The sequence below is a fragment of the Sinocyclocheilus anshuiensis genome, unplaced genomic scaffold (genome assembly GCF_001515605.1).
Source record: "Sinocyclocheilus anshuiensis isolate Anshui unplaced genomic scaffold, SAMN03320099.WGS_v1.1 scaffold229, whole genome shotgun sequence".
In the NCBI taxonomy this organism is placed as follows: Eukaryota; Metazoa; Chordata; class Actinopteri; order Cypriniformes; family Cyprinidae; genus Sinocyclocheilus; species Sinocyclocheilus anshuiensis.
In genome coordinates, this window is record NW_015537957.1 from 1000939 (window position 1) to 1011870 (window position 10932).

The 10932-nt window shown below is 35.0% G+C and overlaps 1 protein-coding gene across 2 annotated transcripts in view; it reads left to right on the forward strand.

Moving 5' to 3' along the window:
• mfsd11 (major facilitator superfamily domain containing 11) overlaps positions 1–10932 on the forward strand; it is a 27472-nt gene that overhangs the window by 13400 nt on the left and 3140 nt on the right. Inside the window, exons 1-10 of one of the 2 annotated variants that reach the window (XM_016456793.1) lie at positions 6891–7012; positions 7291–7423; positions 7523–7578; positions 8734–8841; positions 8951–9030; positions 9118–9214; positions 9303–9361; positions 9574–9730; positions 9849–9889; positions 10000–10065. In XM_016456793.1, coding sequence (XP_016312279.1) covers positions 7328–7423; positions 7523–7578; positions 8734–8841; positions 8951–9030; positions 9118–9214; positions 9303–9361; positions 9574–9730; positions 9849–9889; positions 10000–10065 — 760 coding nt within the window. In that variant the 5' untranslated portion in view covers positions 6891–7012; positions 7291–7327. Of the gene's footprint in view, positions 1–6890; positions 7013–7290; positions 7424–7522; positions 7579–8733; positions 8842–8950; positions 9031–9117; positions 9215–9302; positions 9362–9573; positions 9731–9848; positions 9890–9999; positions 10066–10932 lie in introns of those variants that run through there. The other variant, XM_016456786.1, reaches the window with a different exon arrangement.

The following is a 10932-nucleotide window of genomic DNA, read 5'->3' on the forward strand; positions in this document are numbered from 1 at the left end:
CAGAGCACTAATTCCTAGTATGGGTCACCATACTTGGCTACATGTCACGTTACGTCACGTCAGTTTCCTGAGATTTCGGACAGTATCATCTAGGGCTGGGCAGTATGACGTCCGGCGGGCACACGTGCTCATAATGGTCAAATTTACAATGGCTTCATGTGTCTCTCATTGAATCAGAATTATAATACTGGTCTTATAAAGTTTCTTGGTCTTTATAATGTAAAGATTTGTTTAATACTTTTTTGTTTTTAACTAGTGTTGCAACAGTTTAACATTATGTATCCAAAGAGAGTATAATTATAGATTATTATAAATGTTTTTAAATGTATTTTAATATATTTTTTATATATTTATATAAATATACACACTGCCGTTCAAAAGTGTGGGATCAGTAAGATTTTTTTTTTTTTAAGAATATTCTGCTCATCAAGGCTGCATTTATTTGATCAAAAATACAGTAAAATTGTGAAATACTATTTCAATTTAAAATAACTGTTTTCTATTTTAATATACTTTAAAATATAATTTATTCCTGTGAATCAAAGCTTCATTTTTAGCATCATTACTCCAGTCTTCAGTGTCACGTTCCTTCAGAAATTCTAATATGCTGATTTATTATCGATGTTGAAAACTGTTTCTGCTGCTTCAGTCTTTTGCAAGAAATGCTGTTCTTTTGTAACTTTTTATTCATCAAAGCATCCTGAAAATTGTATCTCTGTATCACAGGTTCCAAAAAAAATATGAAGCAGCAAAAACTGTTTTCATCATCGATAATAAATCAGCATATTAGAGTGATTTCTGAAGGATCATGTGACACTTTATACTGGAGCAATGAAGCTGAAAATTCAGCTTTGCATCACAGAAATAAATTATATTTTAAAATAAATTAAAATAGAAAACAGCTATTTTAAATTGCAATATTTCACAATTTTACAGTTTTCTTGATCAAATAAATACAGCCTTGATGAGCAGAAGAATCTTTAAAAAACATTAAAAATATTACTGATCTCAAACTTTTGAACGGCAGTCTATGTATATGCATATGTGTGTGTAGTGTATCGATCTCAAATAAATAGTAAAAAAAATACATTTTTAAATAAAATACATAATATGGTAATTTTATACTATGTTCATGATATAAAATTACTCATACCATAACGCAATTATGTTTATTCACATTTCCAGCTTTAAGTAAGCAGCTGGCATCAATTTCTGTTTTACTTTTTACTAAGGCAGGACGCTGTCTGTCCGTTGTCTCGTACACGTACCTTAGCACCACCAAAACACCCATCTGCTTCAAAGCAATCCCAACAGGAGCAGGTAGCTGGATCACATACCCCTCTACCAGCTCAAACTGCACCACACAGCCCTGCTTTTACTTTGCCATACTGGATTCAGCAGCTTGGAGGAAACAATTCCACATTGAGTTCAACACCATTCACAGCATTGTCAAAGCAGAACCAAATCCTGCTGTGCAAGTCAAATTTTTACCAGTGCGATGCGACTGCAAGTCTGAACTATTTTCCTGCACATTATTCCAGTGAATTGCAGCACAGGTAGGTGTCGTGTTTTCTCACCAATTAAGAGATTTAGGATGCAGGCCCTTCTTCCCCAGCAGATTTCAGTTGGCTTTTAGACCTTGACCTGGACTTAGAGTTTCTGTTTGACGCAGGTGTGCGGCTTCTGGAACGAGACCTGGATTTGGATCGTGAACCTGACCTAGACCTGGAAGGAGACTTGGACTTCCTCTTGCGGGGCGTGTGTGACTTTGAGCGAGAGCGGGAGCGGGAATAGGAGCGTGACCGTGACCTGCTGTAACGGGAACGAGAGCGGCTCCTGCTTCTGGAATAGCTGTGTCTCCGACGCCTCGGACTGTGGGTGAAGATGAAGAAAAATCATCAGTGTTGGGGAAGTTACTTATATTCTCCTCTATATACTCCTTAAAAAGGTAACTAATTACGTTACTTAGTTACTTTTAATGGAAAGTAATGCGTTACGTTACTTTTAAGTTACTTTTTAAATCTGGTCATGGCTTGCTTCTTTGTTTTTAATATAAAAAAGTTCTTCTTTTACAAATGTAAAAGACCTTTCACACCAAAAGTGAAACGAATACAGGAGAAGAAAGTTTAACACTATTCAGCAATAACAAAAATGAAATACAAATGTGTTATTTTTGCCTATTAGTAATGGTCGAATTGGATCATCGAAGGTCAGTAGCAAAGACATTGGTTAATAAAATGGGATTAGATGCATAAATGATACTTGTCATATTTAACATATTTAGTTATTGCAGGTTTGTATAATATTTTGAGTTTACATTTCAATGTATTTATTCATTTTGAGGAATATTGAATCTCTTTTTGTGCAGTGAGATGAGTAAATGCATGTTGACACTTAGTCTAGAAGTACAGTAACGTGTTCACACAGTGCAAAAAATGCCTCTGCACTTCTGATTTCTCTCAACATGCAGACAGACAGGAGAGCTGTCAGTCAATAAAGTGGAAAACAAAGTAACTCAGATATTTTCTTCTGAATTAAAAAGTAATGCGTTTACTTTACTAGTTACTTGAAAAAAGTAATCTGATTACTTGTAATGCGTTACCCCCAACACTGAAAATTATAGATTATTGCTATAGAGTTTGAATACAGACCTGCAGTCACTTGCTTTGTTCCACTAATGAATGAGCTATTTTGAACAAATCAGTTGAATGAATGATTCAATGACTCACTCTTCAAAATAGTAACTTGTCTACGCCTACTAGAAGTTTTAGGGGTGTTTACATGACAGTTTTCAACTAAAAACGATAAACATTTCATGCATTTTCATTTACATGACAATGGCGTTTTGGGTGCCTGAAAACGCAAACTTTCAAAAATGAGTTTCAAAGCACAAGTTTTTGATACAGTTATTGGGCCTCATTTATCAATCTAACGTAGAAACGAGCGCAGATCTGTGCGCACAAATCAACTTACGACAGAGTTCACGTGTGATTCATGAAACATTCGTATGCCGCCAATCTCATCGTACGAATGATCGCATGTTGATAAATGTGGCGGCAGAAAACAATCGTCATTTGAATATCACGCCCCTAAAAACACCCTGGTTTAGAAGCCTCACCCCTAGAGTTTACGACACGGAGAAACGAAACCCGGCCAAAAAGAGGAAGTAATCTCGTGAAAGAGAAATTGATCTTACTCCAAAAACACCCGTTAACCTTGTAGGCCTAATTGCAAACAATTAGGCTACATTAATATATGTAATTTATATGTATATTAAAATACTGGTAAATATAAACAGCCTATCTAGTTCCCCTCACTCTACAACAAATATTTTAAATTTAACGGTATTCAGAACAGAAAAAGAATGAAAAATAAGTAGTTATAAAATTATATATTCAACTATAAAATAAAACTAATTAGGCTATAGTGGCATTCATTATAAACAGCATACAAATGTCAAGCAAAACTGAAACGGCATTGGGCTCACGAGCCTGCCTCATACCACAAGAATCCAAATGTATCAATTTTTGCCATATTTGTAACATTTGTTTGCATAACTAGTATTCATTATGTAGCCTAAACATTATACTTCAGTCATGTTCTAATATACGTGTAAAATCCTTCACATGTGCAAAAATGTTTGTTTGGGTGCTGATGAAAAATAAGTTATTATTTTAGTTATTATTATTAAATTATATTTTAAACTGTAAAATAAAACACAAATTAGGCATTAGTGGCATTCATTATAAACAGCATACAAATGTCAAGCAAAACTGAAACGGCATTGGGCTCACGAGCGAGCGTAGCCTATACTTGTTGCACAGTGTTTTTTTTCTTTTGTTAATCTTTTAATTATGTTATAGCCTATTATATATTTTGTGTGATCCTATTGATTTTATTCCTTTTATAGACTTAATTTCTGTTTTTCTCCTTTCACAGAAGCGCTGCAGGGGTCTTGTTTATGCTGCTATTCACGCATATAAAGCTAAAGCCCTGTACAAAACAACAACAAAAAAGGACATTCTAATCTTACTGGTTAATGATCGACTAATGAGCTTCGTTTGACGGTCAGGAATATAAAAATGAACAAAATGCTGTCAATCTACAATTCTCCACCGTATTTACTATGCTGTGCGCAAGTTCAGGTAGCCTAACTCAAAAACTTGCGTAGGCCTACACGAGCTGAGACCAGGCGTGAGATTTGATCGTAGCCACCGCTCACGTCCATATTGATAAATTCCAAGTTTTGCGTTGAAACGACCGTACGCCCAATTTTCTGTCGTACATTCGTTTCGTAAATGAGGCCCACTGTCTTTGTGACCTTTCCAACATGATTACGTAATGCGAAAGTTGTGGTTGTGCATCGCAGAGCTAGTGCAAGACAAGCATTTGTGGTTAAAAAGTATATACATTTTAATTTTCTTTAGAAACTGGCCGATAAGACCCTTATTCCTTGGCTGGGATCATGTAGAGCCTTTTGAAGCTGCACTGAAACTGCAATTTGGACCTTCAACCCATTGGCCACCATTGAAGTCCACTATATGGAGAAAAATCCTGGAATGTTTTCCTCAAAAACCTTAATTTATTTTCAACTGAGGAAAGAAGGACATGAACATCTTGGATGACGTGGGGGTGAGTAAATTATCAGGAAATTTTTATTCTGGAAGTGAACTAATCCTTTAATTTTATGTTGAAAAATATTTCATTTTGTCTCCACGTTATGTTTCAAAATGTTACACTTAAAACATTATGCATATTGTTATAAGATAATATTTTTGCAGTTTTAATTGCAATGTAAATGCATTAACGCGAAAACACTAAGATGCTCAGACTTCTAGTCAACTTACACTCGACTTGTTATATCTTATTAAAATTAACAAGGACATTAAGACACAAGGCTAAGACAGAAATATAAGAGAAATATTCCAAACTGTAGTTGTAGTAGATCATTATTCAGAGATGCAAACAGGTAAGGGGGAAAAAAGGTGAGAACATTGCGCGATTCAGGGGCATGCTCCACACGGAACTTCTTTAAAGATATTTGCTTTACATGCTCATTTGTAGTTACTTTAAGTGATTTTTTCATTAAAAATTTATATTTCACATGCAAGCTAATGGTGTAGTTGAGGAATTTTGTGGTAAATAGGTACAAAAGTACTTAATATCTCCCAAAACACAGCATTAATGTAAAGATGAGAAGTAAACAAAAAAAATGATATATTATTTGTATGATTAAAAATGTATATATTTTTCACAATTACTCTTTCAATGTTTGGGGTCATATTGACCCCAAGGGACTTAAGTGTAAACAGGAAACGAGGACCATTTGGGGGACACTCTGTTATTTATGTTAATGATTGTTCTAATTATTCTGTACTTTCTTTGTATGCGATTGATATGGAGTAGCAATTTGACAATTTCATGTTAAATAAGTAGCTAAATGAAAGATCTGTCACATATTAGGAGTTAAACGGATCGCAGTTGATCCGTAATACGTACGGATGAGACCCTACCGTTCGGCACGCACGGGATTCGAAGATTAATTTGCAAATTTACACGTACAAGCCATTTTACACACACTTAAAAGTCGATTCGCGTATCCCAGGACAAAACAAACACCAGTGGCCGATGACGCTAGCACAACAATGAGCGGCGCGCGCATGCACACTCACAAAATGGCGTGTTCTGTAGTTCCAAAAGCCGGAGGAGAAGGTGCATTCACACCATATCGGAATTCCCGTAATTACGAGATTCCAACTTGTACTCTGCTCATAGAAAATGAAGAGCAAAGAATTTGCGTCAGGTGTGTATTGCGTTTTTAATATTTTTAAAACATGCAACATGGCAAATCAAAAGATTTTTCAGGGTTTTTATTGAATAAACATTTTACATGCACTTTCGTTCAAATGCAGATACTGAACATTATACAAGTATGTATACAAAAATAAAAGAATACATCAAATGAAGGAAAGAAAGAAAGAAAGAATATTTCCTAATAATGTAAAGATCAGAAAAAAGGAACAACGGGGCATAAAATATCAACAGTTTATTTTGTGATATTTCAGTTTATTTTATCAACAGTTCAAAATAAACTGCATTTTGCATTTGTTGCATTTGTGAATGTGACGATTGGTCAAAATATATAATTAAACTAATTAAACAAAAGCATTTTAATCCTCTCTAGAATATTCAGTGAAGCCAAAAAGTATATTTTCCCATAAAAGTGAGAGTCTCATTTTGGAAGACTGAATATTTTGATTGTTGCACATGTCTGTATCTTAAATCACAATATAACTGTGATAAATTGACTTGTAAATACGTACGAGCCAAAATAAACACAAAGCTTTTTAATGATTGGTTTGACGAATAGTTATTTTCAGAAAATACAGTTTATATTTATCTCTTTTTTAAAAATTTCTGTAAGTAATGATTGTTGCATAAAATCTATAAGTTTAAAGGTGTATACCTTTTAATTTATTTTGAATAAAGATTAGGCTATAGGACTTTTTTGAACCCTCTGTTGTTGTTTTTATTAATATAGCTCACTAAATTAGGACTATATGTGAGAGCTTGTACGTTGCTCTGCTGACTAGCAACAAGGCAAATTAAGAGATACTCTAAATTACATCTAACTTAAACAGTTTATACAAACTACTAACTATATGTTTTTAAATAAATATTTTTAATGAATATCTATCAACAATAAATTTCCCAGTTTATCTCAGTGCCTCAAGTACTCACCTACGGAAAAACTACACTACCCACAAATCCGTTCGTGGAGGAGTATGACGTCACCGTCAGCTGACAGGTGTCACATGAGGATAGGATTGGGGTGCGGTTGGCGACAGCTGGATTGTGACTGGAGCGCTGCGAGAAGTCGGAAACAAATATATGTATATATTTACGTTTACCAGCTTTACAAAATGTTTTTTTTTCCCATATCGAAATCGCCTTGATCAACAGGTGTTCACATTATGAATTAGCTGTTTACATCAGCGCACCCAAGTAGTCGGTAAGTTTACTGAGCACAATTACTACTGCAGTCCGTCTCCATTCAAAAGCCTAAATAATATGACTAATCATTTACTAAAAATACATTATTTAATGAAACACGTGATTTATTCCCATCACACATGTAGTACAATAACTGTACAAATGAACATCCTTCAGAGCTGTTTGGTCTCATGAGGAAGCAGTGATCATATGCAGCATATGAAAAATAGCATGGTCACGTTTTTAAGCAGTTGTGTCAGGTGCCACTTGACTTTGATGCGTCTGTGTGTTCACTAGTCTCAGGTTGTCATCGAGCTAAAGACTGCAAGCCAACATGAGTCCAGAAGGAAAGACCCTGCTCAACATCATTATCCTGGGCTTGGGGTTCATGGTTATTTTTACTGCCTTTGGCACCTGCGGGAATATTGAAGTAGGTTTTGAGCTTTTTCAGACTTTGAAATGCATGATCTGATGAATGCTATCATATCAGATTTGCCTGTATGCAAACCAACATTTTCACTTTTTCCAGCAAACCGTGATAAAGAGTTTCAACAGTACAGAGTTTCATGGAAGTGGCTACACAAGGTATTCGTTTTCTTCATTTATTCCTTCTGTCATTAGAGCACAATGGTGGCCACCCACTTTTTCAGTGGCCTTGGTGCCAGAAGTAACTTTCTCATTCACTTTTTTTCAATGGGTATTAAAAAAATGTAAAGTATATGAAGTTGCAAGACTGTGCGCTTGACGTCTTTTATGCAAAGTTAATTGCATAAGCATTGCAAATGAAAAAAATGGCAGTTACATAAAACTGTTAACATAGGAATTTATTCAAAATGATAAAAAAAATTGTAATTGAAGTGTATTGTAAAATATCCACAAACACGTATAAACAAGGAACAGGATTTTTGCTTTCAGAATCCCATGATTGTGCGCTATTTCTGCTCAGGTCATGTGACATGTTTTGGCCTCTGCACCCTTTTTGAATGAGATTTATGATGGCTGAGTTAAAGATGAAAATCGGGTCATCTGATGTTGTGCTGTAATCTAATGAATCTCTCTTTGACCTCAGTAATCACATTGACCATGGTTATGTAACAAAGAAGTACTGTCTGATCTCAAAAAAAAGAGAGAGAAAGGAATGCGGTTAGCATGTGACCGTCTCAACAGTTATGACACTTATTTGGCACAGACTCCATTTTTTTCCCTGAGAAATGTTATCATTTTGCCAAATGTTAGTTTATTTATTTATTTGTGATTGAAGAGAAATATGTTTGTGTGTGTGTGTGTGTGTGTGTGTGTGTTTGTGGGTGGGGGTGGGGGGTTAAAAATTAACATGAATGACATGCTAATACTTTATATGGTGTGGCTTTATCCGGATATTATCATAACTGTGATGTTAGGGTAGGGTAGTAGAAATATGAAGTCGGGTATATATAAGTATAGTATAATATAGTATATATAAATAGGGCCAGAGCAGCAATGGTGCGAGGACCCTCTTGGAATTGCTCTGTTTATTAATATTTAAATTGTTTAATGAACAGTATTAATCTTTAAAATTCATCATTTTTGTATTATGAATGCATATTAATATTGATTCTTTTGAGGTGTGTACGTATGTGAGATGTATTGGGTTAATGTTTTTTCTATAAAACAATGAATTAGTAATATTGTATTTATTTTGATGATCACTGTTAATTAAAATACCACCCTTAACACATGCTTCTCATACTTCTCTTCTAGCATGGCGATTATCTACGCCGTATTCTCTGCGTCTAACCTTATAGCGCCCTCGGTGATAGCTGTCATTGGACCTCAGTTGTCTTTGTTTTTTAGTGGACTTGTTTACAGGTACATGCCTAAAGGACTCAATTTAGTAATAGTAGTAGTAATTTAGTAATAAATTAGTAATTTATGATAAAGTATTTATTAAAAAGCCTTAATCTGTGCTCTCTTTTAGTGGTTATATTGCTGTTTTCATTCATCCGTACACCTCGTCATTCTACACTTTATCTGTGTTGCTTGGAATCGCCGCTGCAGGTGCGATATCATTATCGGCTCAGTTATGAAATCATATTTTGTAATCACACACTTTCTAAAGCGCTCTGCTAACTTTGTGTCTTGCAGTGCTCTGGACAGCCCAGGGGAATCTGCTCACCATCAACTCCAAAGATTCCACCATTGGGAGAAACAGTGGAATATTTTGGGCATTGATGCAGTTTAGGTACATCTTGCTTGTTGTCATTAAGTATGTGTGGAAGGAAAAAGAGAACACGAGGAACAATGATTCATTGATTCTCTTTTATTCACAGCTTATTCTTTGGTAATCTCTACATATTTTTTGCCTGGCGTGGCAAGAGTCACATAACAGGTGAGTATGTTTTATATAATAAACTATGGCAGCCACTTTGGTGGAAATCACTCCACAAATTATTGTAACAATAATTATTGGTTGAAATAAATAAATTGTTTGCTTATTTTTTATACAAAAAAAGAGACTGTAAAAGAAAATAATAATTTCTGAATGGTTAGACAGAATTATAATTTAGGTCTCTGGTGAAAAACGTTATTTCTTGGTGTCAGATAAGGACCGTCAGACGGTTTTCATCACACTCACGGTCATCAGCCTGGTAGGCAACTTCCTTTTTTTCCTGATCCAGCGACCAGACCCAGAACCGGCACCTTCTGATGCTTCTGAGTCACTTCTACCAGCAGACATCTCTGATAGTAACTCTGTGGTGTAAGTGTATATTTTTATGCACTTCTGCAAGTCAAGACATTTTTCTGGACCAGTTTAATCATATTGTATTGTGTCGTTTTTTCTTTGTCTCGTTTCCTGTTCTTGTTACTCTTTTAAGTCCATCCCAGAGTCTGTGCTCTCAAGCATTCGAGGCATTCAGTAAGTGGTACTAAATTATATAAAATATATTCAAAGATTTAAAATTGTGTTTTAAAGCATATTATTAACTTCTTGTTTCATTTATAAGATCTATTATCTCTTTTCAACAGAGAAATCCATACAGCTGGCTATGACCAAAGAGATGCTTTTACTGAGCATACCTTTTGCGTACTCTGGTAAGTTCAGTCTCTCAAAGGAAAATCAGTTTGGTAGCAGTGGTAATTCACACCATAATGACAGATAAAGAAAGCAGATTATGAAAAGAAGAGGGCCCAAAACAGAACCCTGGGGGACCCTTTAGTATAAGGGGGATTTGTTCTTCTAGATAATAATAATAATATACACAATATAATCTGTCTGGTAGCAGTGGAAATTCACACCATGATGACAGATGAATAAAGCGGATTATGAAAAACGAGGGCCCAAAACAGAACCCTGGGGGATCCCTTTAGTAGCAGGGGGATTTGTTCTTCTAGATACTAATAAGAATAAGAATATATTATTATATGCTATATAATAATATATGTAATGTAAGTTTTACTGTTTTTAGTCTTTTTTTTAACAAGAATTGTTATTATTAACAAAAAGTGTCTTTTCCTTTGGTTTGTGTCCAAGTTACATAAAATTCGAAAAATAAGCACCATTTTTTTAAAAGGGGTCATATGATGCTGCTAAAAAGAACAGTATTTGGTGTATTTGGTGTAATGAAATGTGTTTATGCGGTTTAAGTTTAAAAAAACACATTATTTTCCACATACTGTACATTATTGTTTCTCCTCTATGCCCCGCCTTTCTGAAACGCGTCGATTTTTACAAAGCTCATCGGTCTGAAAAAGCGAGGTGTGCTGTGATTGGCCAGCTATCCAGTGCATTGTGATTGGCCGAATACCTCAAGCGTGAGACGGAAATGTTACGCCTCTTGCCACATTGTGATGATGCCCTGTCAGGCTGGACCGATGATTCAAAAACATGAAAACCCATTATAAACGAGGCATTCGTTGCATCCAGTGGGGACATAATTATGGATTATAATGACTTATACT